Source organism: Argopecten irradians, chromosome 6 (assembly GCF_041381155.1).
Source record: "Argopecten irradians isolate NY chromosome 6, Ai_NY, whole genome shotgun sequence".
NCBI lineage: Eukaryota > Metazoa > Mollusca > Bivalvia > Pectinida > Pectinidae > Argopecten > Argopecten irradians.
Genome location: NC_091139.1, coordinates 30,747,764 through 30,765,848, shown reverse-complemented (window position 1 = coordinate 30,765,848; position 18,085 = coordinate 30,747,764). Strand labels below are relative to the sequence as shown.

The 18,085-nt window shown below is 32.8% G+C and overlaps 1 protein-coding gene across 5 annotated transcripts in view; it reads right to left on the bottom strand.

The window, feature by feature from the left end:
- Window positions 1-13,492: 13,492 nt before the first annotated feature.
- The window catches only part of LOC138325611 (regulator of G-protein signaling 17-like), a 49,301-nt gene continuing 44,708 nt past the window's right edge, over window positions 13,493-18,085 (bottom strand). For 4 of the 5 annotated variants that reach the window (XM_069271391.1, XM_069271392.1, XM_069271393.1 and 1 more), the window contains exon 7: window positions 13,493-17,751. In XM_069271391.1, the coding sequence (XP_069127492.1) occupies window positions 17,581-17,751 (171 nt within the window). In that variant the 3' untranslated portion in view covers window positions 13,493-17,580. The remainder of the gene's footprint in view (window positions 17,752-18,085) is intronic. The other variant, XR_011208808.1, reaches the window with a different exon arrangement.

The following is an 18,085-nucleotide window of genomic DNA, read 5'->3' as shown; positions in this document are numbered from 1 at the left end:
TAATAATTATACATGAATTAAATTTGTATTTTCCTTGAACTATGCTTCACAGAAGTCTGAATAAGGCATCTGGAGTTATTCCCCTTTGTTATGTCAAATTGAAATGCTCCTTGTTATTTCAATCCTCACGTGAACATTATCTAAAAACAAAGTAGAAATAGTAATATTTCTTGAATTAAAAAAAAAACCCAAATAGGATTTTTTGGGGGTTTCTTTTTTCGTTTTTCGTTAAACATGAGTTAGCTTCAATATCCCTCTCATGGCGTCATTTTAGATCACCTGAGACAAAAACTTAAGTGACCTTTTTTCTAATCGTCTTTTGTCCGTCGTCCATCCTCGATACTCCAGGGGTTCCGATCACATACGATCTCTACACTTTTGCACGATCTCATGGTAAAACTGAAGGAAGCTCAGGGGAGCAAATCAGAACCAATCACATGCCTGCAAAAATATCTTTGAAGGCCAAAGAGAGAGAGAGCGACGCCCTACTTCAAAGTCATACAGTCAAACATAGTGTACCGTTATACGTCTCTTTTGATGTACATAAAATAACTTAATAACCTGTTTTGTTCTGTTGCCTCCATTGTTACCATGAGATAATCCAAGGGTGTAGCGATCGTAATTGATCGGATTCCTTCGATCGAGTATTGAGGATATCCGTCGTCAAGCATCGTCCGTTGTCAGTCATGTGACCATAAACATTTCCCGACTTCTTCTCCAAAATACTTCAATTATGGTATATAAAATACGATTTTGCAGAGAAGCATGAGGGTAAGCACAATTGTGAAAATTACAGTATCTACCATCAGGGGCTGTGAGAGGGGCCAAAAAAGTGAAGACTACTAAAACGTTTATCTAACAAACTGAAAGTGAAATATCATTGTCAGAAACTACACTTATATCTGACAATTCAACAATTAGACAGCATACACAGAAGAAACTATACTGACAGGTATTAAGATTAAACCTTATTTTGAGACATGGTGGTGGAAAGAAGAGCAACCCCAGTAATTTTCCAAAAATATCCAATGATCATATGGTTATATTCATAATCATGTCTCTAGATGTGGCAAGATTTGCCGTCCATTTTTCACAGAAACAGAAAAAGTCTCTGCATGAATGTTAAAAAAATCATGGAATGTTTTTTTTCTGAGGAAACCAATAGCAGTCATAAAATAGTAAAATCAAAGCATCACTTAACGGCATCATGTAATTTCGACCTACTTACTAAACAGAAATAGAATACTAGGTCAAATACAGCAACCAAGGCCGATAATGGAATGCTGCTCACTACAGGATATTTGTTTCACACAAACCTAGTGAATAGTCTTGCTATGCTCTCATTGTCAAGTTAATTACACTATTGGACATACATTATTGATATATAGTAGTCTACTTTCCGATAATGTGTTCTCTGTCTCCTATTTCGGTCGAAAAATGTTTGTTATGGGTTGTAACAACAGCGTAATGATGATACTGTAAACTTTCGCGAATTTCACTATCCAAGTAAAGATTATCTCCGCATATTACCATCCACGACTCATTTAATGATAGCAATTCCTGTATTAATTTTTCATCCACGAATTTTAATCTTCGCGGACTTATTTGAAATGAAAATCGCGAAATTTAATAGCCGCGAAAGGAAGTTGTTTGACAGTAATGCTTTAACAGTGCTCAACATAATTATTAACTGGGGGATATTCTCTCTGCCATTGATATCGCATCTGTTTTACAGCTTGCATTTCATTGTTTGCTGATCTGGACTTTTTCATCTAAAATTTCCGAAAATCAATGGTTTTGTCCTATGTCATTCAGTTGTTACTTAACATGAAAGCAAAACATTTGATAATGCATTCTCAAACTCGAAACCATTTATATTTGAGATGGATTAACATACATTTTTTTTAATCCATGTCTTGTTATTGTATTGTAACGTTAAGCCGTTATCTACTTATAAACATGGAAACAATTTTAATATTACATGCAATCTTGAGTCTTGTCAGTGTTTTGTTGATGTGTTTATTTTCATTGGGTTTGTGATTCTTGAATGTTGATTAGACCATACTCGAATGTGACATATATTTAATGTGTATTTAAACCAAGATCAGGTAATGTTAGAAATTGGCTTAGAAAAAACGATTTTCTTTCCGCAATATACAGTACCGTATATATGTAATACGATATATCTAGTCAGTTTAGTGTGGACGGTATTAAAGACGTTTACTTTAGTTATCTGGGGCATCGACAAGCGTAACACCTGTGGGAAATAGAGTAGAACAAATAATAATATATTGTTGATCATGTACACAGTTGTAGTTTTGTGTAAATGTGTGTTTCAGTATTACTAGGTATACTGTTTGTGAATGTATGTTTCGTATGACTAGTTATATTATTGGTGAAAGTATGTTTCAGTATGACTAGTTATATTATAGGTGAATTTGTGTTTCAGTATGTCTAGATATATTATTGGTGAATGTATATTTCAGTATGACTAGGTATACTGTTGGTGAATGTATTTTTCAGTATGACTAGGTATACTGTTGGTGAATGTATGTTTCAGTATGACTAGGTATACTGTTGGTGAATGTATGTTTCAGTATGACTAGGTATACTGTTGGTGAATGTATGTTTCAGTATGACTAGGTATACTGTTGGTGAATGTATGTTTCAGTATGACTAGGTATACTGTTGGTGAATGTATGTTTCAGTATGACTAGGTATACTGTTGGTGAATGTATGTTTTTCAGTATGACTAGGTATACTGTTGGTGAATGTATGTTTCAGTATGACTAGGTATACTGTTGGTGAATGTATGTTTGAGTATGACTATGACTTTTGGTGAATGTATGTTTCAGTATGACTATGTATACTGTTGGTGAATGTATGTTTCAGTATGACTAGGTATACTGTGGTGAATGTATGTTTCCATATGATAGGTATATGTGTGTAATATGACTAGGTATATGTGGTGAATGTATGTTTCAGTATGACTAGTTATATGTATGAATGTATGTTTAGTATGACTAGTATACTGTTGTGAATGTATGTTTCCTATGACTAGGTATACTGTTGGTGAATGTATGTTTCCAGTATGACTAGGTATACTGTTGGTGAATGTATGTTTCAGTATGACTAGGTATACTGTTGTGAATGTATGTTTCCTATGACTAGTTATATATTGGTGATGAATGTATGTTTCAGTATGACTAGATTTTTGGTGAATGTATGTTTTCAGTATGACTAGGTATATCTTGGTGAATGTATGTTTCAGTATGACTAGGTTTATTTGTGAGATGTATGTTTCAGTATGACTAGGTATACTGTTGGTGAATGTAAGTTTCAGTATGACTAGATTAGGTATACTGTTGGTGAATGTATGTTTCCATATGACTAGTTATATTATTGGTGAATGTATATGTTTCAGTATGACTAGTTATACTGTTGGTGAATGTATGTTTCAGTATGACTAAGGTATACTGTTTGGTGAATGTATGTTTCAGTATGACTAGGTATATATTGGGAAGTTTTTCAATGACTGTATATGTGAATGTAATGTTTCAGTATGACTAGTTATATTATTGGTGAATGTATGTTTCAGTATGACTAGGTATACTGTTGGTGAATGTATTTTTCACTATGACTAGGTATACTGTTGGTGAATGTATGTTTCAGTATGACTAGGTATACTGTTGGTGAATGTATGTTTCAGTATGACTAGGTATACTGTTGGTGAATGTATGTTTCAGTATGACTAGGTATACTGTTGGTGAATGTACATGTATGTTTCAGTATGACTAGGTATACTGTTGGTGAATGTATGTTTCAGTATGACTAGGTATACTGTTGGTGAATGTATTTTTCAGAATGACTAGGTATACTGTTGGTGAATGTATTTTTTCACTATGACTAGGTATATTGTTGGTGAATGTATGTTTCAGTATGACTAGTTATATTATTGGGTGAATGTATGTTTCAGTATGACTAAGTATACTGTTGGTGAATGTATGTTTCAGTATGACTAGGTTATATTGGATGTTGGTGAATGTATGTTTCAGTATGACTAGGTATACTGTTTGGTGAATGTATGTTTCAGTATGACTAGGTATTACTGTTGGTGAATGTATGTTTCAGTATGACTAGGTTATATTGGTGAATGTATGTTTCATTATGACTAGGTATACTGTTGGTGAATGTATGTTTCAGTATGACTAGGTATACTGTTGGTGAATGTATGTTTCAGTATGACTAGGTATACTGTTGGTGAATGTATGTTTCAGTATGACTAGGTATACTGTTGGTGAATGTATGTTTCAGTATGACTAGGTATACTGTTGGTGAATGTATGTTTCAAATGTATATGTTAGTATGACTAGGTATACTGTTGGTGAATGTATGTTTCAGTATGACTAGGTATACTGTTGGTGAATGTATGTTTCAGTATGACTAGGTTTATACTGTTGGTGAATGTATGTTTTCAGTATGACTAAGGTATACTGTTGGTGAATGTATGTTTCAGTATGACTAGGTATACTGTTGGTGAATGTATTTTCACTATGACTAGGTATACTGTTGGTGAATGTGAATGTATTTTCACTATGACTAGGTATATACTGTTGGTGAATGTATTTTTCACTATGACTAGGTATACTATGTTGGTGAATGTATGTTTCAGTATGACTAGGTATACTGTTGGTGAATGTATGTTTCAGTATGACTAGGTATACTGTTGGTGAATGTATGTTTCAGTATGACTAGGTATACTGTTGGTGAATGTATTTTTCAGTATGACTAGGTATACTGTTGGTGAATGTATTTTTCACTATGTATACTGTTGGTGAATGTATTTTTCAGTATGACTAGGTATACTGTTGGTGAATGTATTTTTCACTATGACTAGGTATACTGTTGGTGAATGTATTTTTCACTATGACTAGGTATACTGTTGGTGAATGTATGTTTCAGTATGACTAGGTATACTGTTGGTGAATGTATTTTTCAGTATGACTAGGTATACTGTTGGTGAATGTATTTTTCACTATGACTAGGTATACTGTTGGTGAATGTATGTTTCAGTATGACTAGGTATACTGTTGGTGAATGTATTTTTCACTATGACTAGGTATACTGTTGGTGAATGTATTTTTCAGTATGACTAGGTATACTGTTGGTGAATGTATGTTTCACTATGACTAAGTATACTGTTGGTGAATGTATGTTTCAGTATGACTAGGTATACTGTTGGTGAATGTATTTTACACTATGACTAGGTATACTGTTGGTGAATGTATTTTTTCACTATGACTAGGTATACTGTTGGTGAATGTATGTTTCAGTATGACTAGTATACTGTTGGTGAATGTATGTTTTCAGTATGACTAGGTATACTGTTGGTGAATGTATTTTTCACTATGACTAGGTATACTTGTTGGTGAATGTATGTTTTCACTATGACTAGGTATACTGTTGGTGAATGTATGTTTCACTATGACTAGGTATACTGTTGGTGAATGTATTTTACACTATGACTAGGTATACTGTTGGTGAATGTATTTTTCACTATGACTAGGTATACTGTTGGTGAATGTATTTTTCACTATGACTAGGTATACTGTTGGTGAATGTATTTTTCAGTATGACTAGGTATACTGTTGGTGAATGTATGTTTCACTATGACTAGGTATACTGTTGGTGAATGTATGTTTCACTATGACTAGGTATACTGTTGGTGAATGTATTTTTCACTATGACTAGGTATACTGTTGGTGAATGTATGTTTCAGTATGACTAGGTATACTGTTGGTGAATGTATGTTTCAGTATGACTAGGTATACTGTTGGTGAATGTATGTTTCAGTATGACTAGGTATACTGTTGGTGAATGTATGTTTCAGTATGACTAGGTATACTGTTGGTGAATGTATGTTTCAGTATGACTAGGTATACTGTTGGTGAATGTATGTTTCAGTATGACTAGGTATACTGTTGGTGAATGTATTTTTCACTATGACTAGGTATACTGTTGGTGAATGTATTTTTCACTATGACTAGGTATACTGTTGGTGAATGTATTTTTCACTATGACTAGGTATACTGTTGGTGAATGTATGTTTCAGTATGACTAGGTATACTGTTGGTGAATGTATGTTTCCACTATGACTAGGTATACTTATTGGTGAATGTATGTTTCAGTATGACTAGGTATACTGTTGGTGAATGTATTTTTCAAGTATGACTAGGTATACTGTTGGTGAATGTATTTTTCACTATGACTAGGTATACTGTTGGTGAATGTATTTTACACTATGACTAGGTATACTGTTGGTGAATGTATTTTACACTATGACTAGGTATACTGTTGGTGAATGTATTTTTCACTATGACTAGGTATACTGTTGGTGAATGTATGTTTCAGTATGACTAGGTATATTTGGTGAATTGTATTTTTCAGTATGACTAGGTATACTGTTGGTGAATGTATGTTTCAGTATGACTAGGTATACTGTTGGTGAATGTATGTTTCACTATGACTAGTTATATTGTTGGTGAATGTATGTTTCACTATGACTAGTTATATAATGTTGGTGAATGTATGTTTCAGTATGACTAGGTATACTGTTGGTGAATGTATGTTCATATGACTAGGTATAATTTGGTGAATGTATGTTACACTATGACTAGGTATAATGTTGGTGAATGTATTTTTCACTATGACTAGGTATACTGTTGGTGAATGTATTTTTCACTATGACTAGGTATACTGTTGGTGAATGTATTTTACACTATGACTAGGTATACTGTTGGTGAATGTATTTTTCACTATGACTAAGTATACTGTTGGTGAATGTATGTTTCAGTATGACTAGGTATACTGTTGGTGAATGTATTTTACACTATGACTAGGTATACTGTTGGTGAATGTATTTTACACTATGACTAGGTATACTGTTGGTGAATGTATTTTACACTATGACTAGGTATACTGTTGGTGAATGTATGTTTCAGTATGACTAGGTATACTGTTGGTGAATGTATGTTTCAGTATGACTAGGTATACTGTTGGTGAATGTATTTTTCACTATGACTAGGTATACTGTTGGTGAATGTATGTTTCAGTTATGACTAGGTATACTGTTGGTGAATGTATTTTTCACTATGACTAGGTATACTGTTGGTGAATGTATGTTTCAGTATGACTAGGTATACTGTTGGTGAATGTATGTTTCAGTATGACTAGGTATACTGTTGGTGAATGTATGTTTCACTATGACTAGGTATATCTGTTGGTGAATGTATGTTTCAGTATGACTAGTATACTGTTGGTGAATGTATTTTTCATGACTAGTATATGTTGGTATGTATATTTTGGTGAATTGTATGTATTCATATGACTAGGTATACTGTTGGTGAATGTATGTTTCAGTATGACTAGGTATACTGTTGGTGAATGTATTTTTCAGTATGACTAGGTATACTGTTGGTGAATGTATTTTTCATTGATGGTATGTTGGTAATAGGTATATATTGTTGGTGAATGTATGTTTCAGTATGACTAGGTATACTGTTGGTGAATGTATTTTTCATATGACTAGGTATACTGTTGGTGAATGTATTTTATGACAGTGTGGTAATGTATTTCTAGGACTAGGTATACTGTTGGTGAATGTATTTTTCACTATGACTAGGTATACTGTTGGTGAATGTATTTTTATGACTAGGTACTTAATGTACACTAGGTATACTGTTGGTGAATGTATTTTTCACTATGACTAGGTATACTGTTGGTGAATGTATTTTTCACTATGACTAGGTATACTGTTGGTGAATGTATTTTTCACTATGACTAGGTATACTGTTGGTGAATGTATTTTCACTATGACTAGGTATACTGTTGGTGAATGTATTTTTCACTATGACTAGTATACTGTTGGTGAATGTATTTTACACTATGACTAGGTATACTGTTGGTGAATGTATTTTTCACTATGACTAGGTATACTGTTGGTGAATGTACATGTATGTTTCAGTATGACTAGGTATACTGTTGGTGAATGTATGTTTCAGTATGACTAGGTATACTGTTGGTGAATGTATTTTTTACACTATGACTAGGTATACTGTTGGTGAATGTATTTTTCACTATGACTAGGTATACTGTTGGTGAATGTATGTTTCAGTATGACTAGGTATACTGTTGGTGAATGTATGTTTCAGTATGACTAGGTATACTGTTGGTGAATGTATGTTTTAGTATGACTAGGTATACTGTTGGTGAATGTATGTTACACTATGACTAGGTATACTGTTGGTGAATGTATTTTTCACTATGACTAGGTATACTGTTGGTGAATGTATTTTTCACTATGACTAGGTATACTGTTGGTGAATGTATGTTTCAGTATGACTAGGTATATACTGTTGGTGAATGTATGTTTCAGTATGACTAGGTATACTGTTGGTGAATGTATTTTTCAGTATGACTAGGTATACTGTTGGTGAATGTATTTTACACTATGACTAGGTATACTGTTGGTGAATGTATGTTTCACTATGACTAGGTATACTGTTGGTGAATGTATTTTTCAGTATGACTAGGTATACTGTTGGTGAATGTATTTTACACTATGACTAGGTATACTGTTGGTGAATGTATTTTTTCACTATGACTAGGTATACTGTTGGTGAATGTATTTTTCACTATGACTAAGTATACTGTTGGTGAATGTATGTTTCACTATGACTAGGTATACTGTTGGTGAATGTATTTTACACTATGACTAGGTATACTGTTGGTGAATGTATGTTTCATATGACAATGTATTTTACACTATGACTAGTATACTGTTGGTGAATGTGTATTTTCACTATGACTAGGTATACTGTTGGTGAATGTATGTTTTCAGTATGACTAGTATACTGTTGGTAATGTATTTTCAGTATGACTAGGTATACTGTTGGTGAATGTATTTTCAGTATGACTAGGTATACTGTTGGTGAATGTATGTTTCAGTATGACTAGGTATACTGTTGGTGAATGTATTTTTCAGTATGACTTAGGTATACTGTTGGTGATGTATGTATGTATGTTTCAGTAATGTATTAGGTATATACTGTTGTTGAATGTATGTTTCAGTATGACTAGGTATACTGTTGTTGAATGTATGTTTCAGTATGACAGGTATACTGTTGGTGAATGTATGTTTCAGTAATGTATGTTTAGGTGAATGTATGTTTCAGTATACTAGGTATACTGTTGGTGAATGTATTTTTCAGTATGACTAGGTATACTGTTGGTGAATGTATGTTTCAGTATGACTAGGTATACTGTTGGTGAATGTATGTTTCAGTATGACTAGGTATACTGTTGGTGAATGTATGTTTCAGTATGACTAGGTATACTGTTGGTGAATGTATGTTTCAGTATGACTAGGTATTTGGTGAATGTATGTTTCAGTATGACTAGGTATACTGTTGGTGAATGTATGTTTCAGTATGACTAGGTATACTGTTGGTGAATGTATGTTTCACTATGACTAGGTGTTTGTAAGAATGTATATTTCACTATGACTAGGTGTTTGTAAATGTAGGTGTCTATGATGATTAAGTTATTTAATGTATTTAGGACTCACGCAAATTTATTGTCATTATTTACATGTACTATGAGCAATATTATTCATATTTATTACGAATCTGTCATTTGAATAGCTAGGTTATCTATAACTCCATTACTGTACGCAAGAAAGTCGCGTTTTCGAAAAGCGTTAGTAAGAAACTCTCATAAACAGATAACGTGATAACCTTTGCTCATTGCCCGCAACGATAGATACCCGCACTGGTCCAAATGAGTATTTAGGTTTATGCACTTATACATAGTTTGATTAACTCTTTTTGCAGAAATTGCAAGACTTTAAGGGGATAGGCAGAGGTTATGTGTAAGCAATAAATCAAAATAAAGAAACAATTCAATATGTTGTATATGTAAATGAAAGAAAAGTTTGAATATGTTGTATATGTAAATGAAAGAAAAGTTTGAACAAGACAATAGACACAATAAAACAATATAATAGATATTTAATGCCATGAAGTTCTCCTGAATCGTGCCAAGGTACTCTCAAAGTTATCAAACAAACATATTATAAAAGAATGTTCTGAATTGGGTAATTTTCACAAAACTACAAGTCAAGCTTACACACATATTCATGGGAAATTTCAGAAGATGGAGATATACACTACGTATACAGGTATCACATAGAAAGTAGATTGAAATAACGAAACTACCGGAACTCCCCGACCTAATGCTCTCCGAAATTGTCCGGAAATATACGGAATCATACGACGTTTAACGAAGAAAGCTGAGTACATAAAATTCCTTGGATTGCAGGTCAGTTTTATCCAATTTACTTTGAATTTTGTATAGATTATTTTGACTTTTTTGTGAGGGTTAATATAATATACCGATTGTTTATGATATCGATACTTTTGCCAGTATTTACAACAGATCAAAACGTGATATATTTCATCACACGCTTATCCGTCAAAACTCAAAAGTCTTAATTACAAAATTTCTCATTTAGGATGGGGAGTTCCAAACTGTCATTAAAAGTACTTAAATGATTTCTGTACCAAACCATTTAAAATCACCCACATACTCTGCCTAGCTAAACACATAACATTTCAAATGGTATCGAAAAAAGAACAATAGTAAAAGTTTCAACAATACGCCCGTTCAAAATATTTGCCTCATTGATGTAGTCTAGTTACTATGAAAGACAAACATAGCCTACATTTAACATTTATTAGCAAACTCGTCAACTTTAAGACTACATTGTAATTGGAATATCCAGCAATGGATATTATGTTTCCATTTACAGTATTATTCGCCAAAATTGTTGACCAGCATGTCAGCAATTCAAATCACACCGTACATCTATCATATTATTCGCGTCCTCTGAATGACACGTAATTATGCATGGCAGACATTAATAACATTCAAAAGATGAAAGTCACATTAAGGAATAGTAAACGTTAATTTTCATATCAACAATAGTTTACAGTAATAAAGCATGCTACACTTTGATTCAACCAATCTCCCTAAATTTGATCGTAGCAGTTTTCTTTATAAGCGTCGATGACAATGTGTTTCCCGATAATGCGCGAAAAAGAAAAAGAAAAAAAGAGAGATATGAAAATAAAATAAATTCTACAGTAATTGTAAAACAGTAAAATTGCTTAGGAAAATGTGTTTCTTCTTCAATATTTACAGCTAAAGAAATCAGTAGCAGCGTTTGATTTGAAGCAGATCCTAGTAAATGTGACGTTTTACTTTAGAAAGTGCGCCCTTTTCCCCTAATAACAATATTTAAATAAATTTGTAGCAGTAAGCAGATCTCAATAAAACTCAATAAACATACCACTAATATAACCGCCTTTAGATTGTCTCTATCGTCGTGTATGATCTCATATGTGCGTGTTATTTTTAGCCAATATTGTAGTGTTAAGACGTTAGTGGCAGAGAAGAAAAAAACACTATCCCAAAGGATATGTCCTTACTTACACGGTTAAAATGACACAGAAGGAAACTTGAAACGCACTTTGTAAGACAAATTTATATGCTTAAAATTAATCAAGATAAATGCTTAACGTTTCATTAAGCATAAATATGTAATTCGATTAAGCCTTATGCTAAATTTATGCTAGGCGTTGATTCATTGCTCTCGAAAAAAATACCATTAAAAAAATAACAAGTTATTATGCTTAATAGTGAAATCCGGTTAGAAATAATGAACCAGAATGGTAAGTTGTTCCAAAATAGGTTCATATTAAGAGAGTACAATGCATTTTCAATTATATATAAGTACAAACGATTCTCATAGGGAATCTGAAGCTTGTGCGTTTTAGTTTAATAAAGAGAAGATATTTCGATGGTGTAGATATCCGAGTGGGCTCCAATCTACATGTCCATTAAGTTCGTATTCCTTATACTTTGAAGTAGAACATGACCTTCTTCGACCTTTCGGGCTAGCAAGTATGAGTTTTAAATTCTGGGAGTAATACTTTTATTGAGAAAATACGGCTTGGTTCACAAATTATAGTTTAGTGGATAACATTGTTGCCCTATTAAAAAACGTGTGTAATAAAACATACAAACTCTCCTGTCTCTACTTGGGAAAATAATTTGATGTTGATTCAAAATAAAATATAAAAATACAACATGGGGGATTTTTAGTTAAAGCATATTGTGTCTCAAACCCTGAGGTAGCAACCACAAGCTCAAGATATCAAGTCTACCAAAACAACTGCCGCCACAATAAATAATTAAGGAAACGAGGAAACTGAATTCGCGGTTTTCTTACTATTTCACGAATGTTATTACTAGTGTATCTCTATCTAATTATGTTTCAAAATGCGTAATTGTATGTCTAATTCCACCAAATCACTAGAAAATACATGTATGTTACCAGGTACTTTCTTTGATTCATGTAAATGCCATCGCACATGATTCTACTGTACATGAATTTTACGAAATACGTGAATTTAAATTCACGTGATTCCAACGTTTCTCGTAATTCTCAAGATTCACATTTGGTTGGTAGTGTGACATTTTTATTGTTCAGAAATCGTTCTCATTTAAAATCACATTTCTGAAAAAAGTATTGTACGTGAAAATGATGATTTTGTAGCATCATATTAATATTTGTTTTAATATTTTTTTCAGCAGAACTGTAAATTAAACAAAATACTGATCTGCATTGTGATTTTGTTTAAACATTGGTACTTTCTAATAATTGTACTCTTTTATATATATCTCTGAAAGTATATTCATAAACATTTATGAAAGATACAGAACGCATAATTGGATGACGTATTGCACATTACTACGAACACAACAGTAATTTGAGTATTACCTTCTTTCATAAAGACTTAAAATCGCAAACAAATGTTTAAACTGTCTAAATAATTTCCCTTGTCAACGAGGCATACAAGTGCCATAATAGGCTATGATGATGTCACCCGTACATATGACCCGCCTCCCCTCCCTTGGTGACTTTGATGACGTCAGAATTAGTCATTCTGCATATCATCGGTATTTACTAACTCTAGTTTTTATTGTTCCAACAGTAGTTGTTAGCTGATAAAACTTATATAATTTGTGAGTGTTGCTTCTGTTTCATTTACGGTGATACAATGACGTAATCATTATTATATACCGTATAGTCGGTTATTGTCGCAGATCCAATATTGTATTGCGATTTCGCTGGACATTGCTAAGGTCGGGAAATATTTAGAAATTTATGAATTGTTTTATAGCCTTAAAGTAAAATAACAACATGTTAAAACCGAATGTCAAAATCGCGAATAATTTTCCCTTAACAGTAATCTGCTATACGGTACATTTTACCATAAACAGTATCCGGCTATACGGTACATTTTACCATAAACTGTTACAGGCTATAACGGTAGTTTTACCATAAACAGTAACCGGCTACGGTCGGTACGTTTACCATAAACAGTAACCGGCTATACGGTACATTTTACCATAAACAGTAACCGGCTATACGGTACATTTTACCATAAACAGTAACCTGTTATACGGTACATGTTTAACATAAACAGTAACCGGCTATACGGTACATGTACATGTTTACTATAAACAGTAACCTACTATACGGTACATTTTTACCATTAACAGTAACCAGCTATACGGTACATTTTTACCATAAACAGTAACCGGCTATACGGTACATTTTACCATAAACAGTAACCTGCTATACGGTACATTTTACCATAAACAGTAACCTGCTATACGGTACATTTTTACCATAAACAGTAACCAGTTATACGGTACATTTAACCATATACAGTAACCGGCTATACGGTATATTTAACCATAAACATTAACCGGCTATACGGTACATTTTACCATTAACAGTAACCAGCTATACGGTATATGTTTACCATCAACAATAACCAGTTATACAGTACATTTTACCATAAACAGTAACCTGTTATACGGTACATTTTACCATAAACAGTAACCTGTTATACGGTACATGTTTACCATAAACAGTAACCTGCTATACGGTACATTTTACCATAAACAGTAACCGGCTATACGGTACATTTAACCATAAACAGTAACCGGCTATACGGTACATTTTACCATAAACAGTAACCGGCTATACGGTACATTTAACCATAAACAGTAACCGGCTATACGGTACATTTTACCATAAACAGTAACCGGCTATACGGTACATGTTTACCTTAAACAGTTACCAGCTATACGGTACATTTTAAAACGCTGGGAACGTTCCCTCCATATATCATCAACTAAATGTGCCGTTTTTGTAGTTAAACTTTAAACACCTGGAATACTATGACACATACAAATGGAAACATGTGTAATATAATGAAGTGAAAAAAGTTACATACGTTGATATCTGGACAATTTTTCATATGGTGAAACAAAGACATGGATAACGTTCATGTGGTATAACATCGAAACATACAGCGTTCATGAGGTGATGACATAACGTTTGTGGAGAATCTAAACTGTCTACTGAAACATCAAGCTGAAAAGACTGTTTTTTGTTCTATTTAATAACATCGACAAAATGGCTTTAAGTTTTTTTTTCTTCTCACAATAATATCATACCAACCGAATGGACAGGTTGACATGCGTAGTTTATATCCCCTTATATTTTAGACTGTATAGAACAATAAATATTTATTTGAAGATTATGGACAATGAGTAATACTAACATATGGACACTTTAGGAGTTTTCACGTATTTCTAAACGAAGAGTCAATACGATATCATGTGTAAGACTATATCTGGAATCACCTTTATCCTTAAATCGACAAAAAGCTTAAGTTAACACCAAAATGTTATCAACAAAAAAGAAAATAGAAATAAATACGACATGACTGACAACAAATGTATCTTATAAAAAACTTAACATTATTTACTAAACAAAACATAAATATACATTCCACACTAAGTATAAAATATTGGTCACTTATACCCAATTTGATAACTTTCAGTAGAAACTGTTACTACATACTTCCTCTGATAACATAAAGGGACGTTTCATGTTTAATTATTCGTTGGTCACCAACTCGGTTGATTATGTAATGAGATAAGGAAATTCATTGACCTTATATTCTTCTGTTGCTTGATCCGATTTGATAAGACAATAAACGAGGCCCAGTGAAACATTTCACATCTCAATACCAGTGTCTGTCTAGAAATGGTTTTTTTTCATATTTACTCTTTAGTCCATAGTCGTCAATCGAAATATAAAGATACAACTGAACGAACTATTACACATTATTCAAGGAAGAAATTTGTTTTCGATTGGAGAATTTTACAGCTCACAAAAAGAATCTGACACAACATATTTATTAAGATAAGATAATATAGTTTATCTTCAGTTCTAATAAATTAGTACCTTAGGTATAAATGGTTTAGAAGAGCAATATACAATTAATTGTATGTATTTCTTTAACTAGTTTTTGTAATTTCACAGGTCATCTGAGAAGCTGACTACGTTCCACAAATGTCCTAAATGATTTTAATGAATTCAATAACATCAATATTAATATTTAATCAGGTTAGGTACAGACGATTGACGTAAAGATATTCCAAATAATTGATAATCTTGTTTTTTTATATATGATTTTATTCAATCATAATTTTGTGTTAAAAGCGTAAGAATGAACACAAATCGTTAACATTAATTGGTATCAATTCGTATTCTAGTGATGCTTTCAGAAATATTAAATGCAATTTAAAAAAATACCATTAAATATTATTTCTGAAATCATTACTATTAGAGTCGTATATGTAATGCCAAAATAAATGCTTACATTATAATGATATTCATTTCATTTGCTTCAACTTTAAAAGTTTATAAAAGTTTATTGAATGCAATGAAAACTCACTGAAATTATCATTACAGTGTTGTACCTGATGTGTAGTACTTATGTATCGTTTTTTAAAATTAGAGTTATTCCCCTTGCATCTTGTACATTCTGTATCTAGTCCATCGTTTAGATTTCTACTGAAACATCGTACAATATAGTATCAAGTTACTCTAAAATGAGAGAAACCTAACATGATTCCAATCTGAGTCTAAAATTAACTACTTCTAATGACCTTTACAGTTCGTAGGTGTTCTAAAGTTAGTGTAAAAATTACACAGGCCTCGGACAGTAAGTGTATTAACAATACGGAAAACATTACAGGTTGAATGGTTATTGCTATCATAACAACCTACATCTAGTGTCACTACAGAATCACTGGCAATTAATTTTCCCTCTGAAATTATCAACTCGTCCCATACGAAGATGATTTATATATAAATAAAATGCAAAAGTTTTGCTGGACCCAAAATGTGAAGCATGGCTAGTTTTACTGACAGTTCGCTAACGACACCAATGTCAAAACGAATACACAACGAATCGTGTAAGAAACATAACTACAACTATTGGTTTTGTATACTATACATTTCACTGAAAAATAATGAAACGTGGAAATATGTTTTTCTCTCGTTTAGCGACTGCATTTTACAACATATGTCACAAGTAAAGATCTATCTAATTTTGACACGAATCATTCACATCAAAATATGGTCATAATTATATGATATTTTTCACTATCAACGGCAAATGTCTAAACCAGTCAGTGCACAATGAAACTATACGAAGTGCACGATCAAATATGTTGATCGTAACCGAATCCTTATTCGTTAACAATATATGGTTCGTGTTAGAATTCATTGATGTCGGTATTGGGCGACACATTATACCACCGGTAGCTATCGTGTTCCTGGTGGCTTTACTATGTTCTGGCAATGTCCTTTTTTGTTCGTAATACACAACTGTATGATGCTATATGATGCGCTGTTCGATACACGCTACGCTAAGTCTTAGTCGATCGAGTTCTTGGGCTGCATTTTATTGGTCCCCAACATGTGACATCAAGAAGCATGATTCCATTGATTATGCAGAATACAAAAAAAAATGATGTTCTATTAAAGTGATTATCTGCATAATGATTGAGTATCTAAACTAACGTTTTCTCCGCAGATATCACATTTGAGCTAATAAAATCACATTCAAAAAGACTTTTTTTAGATTTAAAACATACAATAACATTTAGTCTCACACATTCATTTAAATTAAAACAATGTTTTTGTTTAAAAAAACCGTTCTTCCGGTGATCCGTCATTCTTATTTCCGTTTGAAGAAACATTGTTAGGCATGCCTACACCTATTCTCGGCGCCGGCATTTGGTTGTATTCGGAATTCTTCGTAATGACACAATAGGTCCCACTTAACCGGAGCAAATCAGCTGCGGCGATTCTGGAAACAATTCAAAGATGATATCCGAAGCGTAATTTCATCACCCTGCTGATTTTGAAAGCTGCTGACCAGCTCATGGTTACGCAATCTCAAATATCACACGTGCGTTGTCAAGTCCGTCACTGGAAATCACGCCCTGCCATTACATAAGGCCAGGGCATATTAAATAAACCAATATATTAATCCTACATATTGAACAATTAGAAAAAGCTTAGGTTCAAGATGTTTGTTGTAAAAGTCGTTTATATAATTGTGAGTTTAAAAATCGTGGATAGGAGTCTCGATGCATTAAAGTATAGATTTGTAACTGTGCCTCGTCAAAGGTGTGTGGAGTTGGGTCCACCATATTCCGGTTTATAACTTCCCGAACTCTGGAATCTAAGCTGACCTATAAGCATAAAGAATTCATGTTTTATCAGTTACAAATAACGAATAATTAAAAGAGAACGTCATTTACATATTCTGAACCTTTTAAAAAGTAACAAATAACATGTAGAATATAATTAATTCGTGAAGCAAAGTGGGTAAATCTATGATAATGTATATGTATTATTTTATTTGATCTCCTTATCTGTCCATATCGTTAAGTGATTGTATTTCATGAATTCAAAACCCCAACGTAATGAGTGTATATACTGTATACTAAAACTCGAAAACTCAGTGAAGTGCAAATTGTGGACCCCATAAATATTTAGACATCGCCAAATCTAAGCACTTTAACA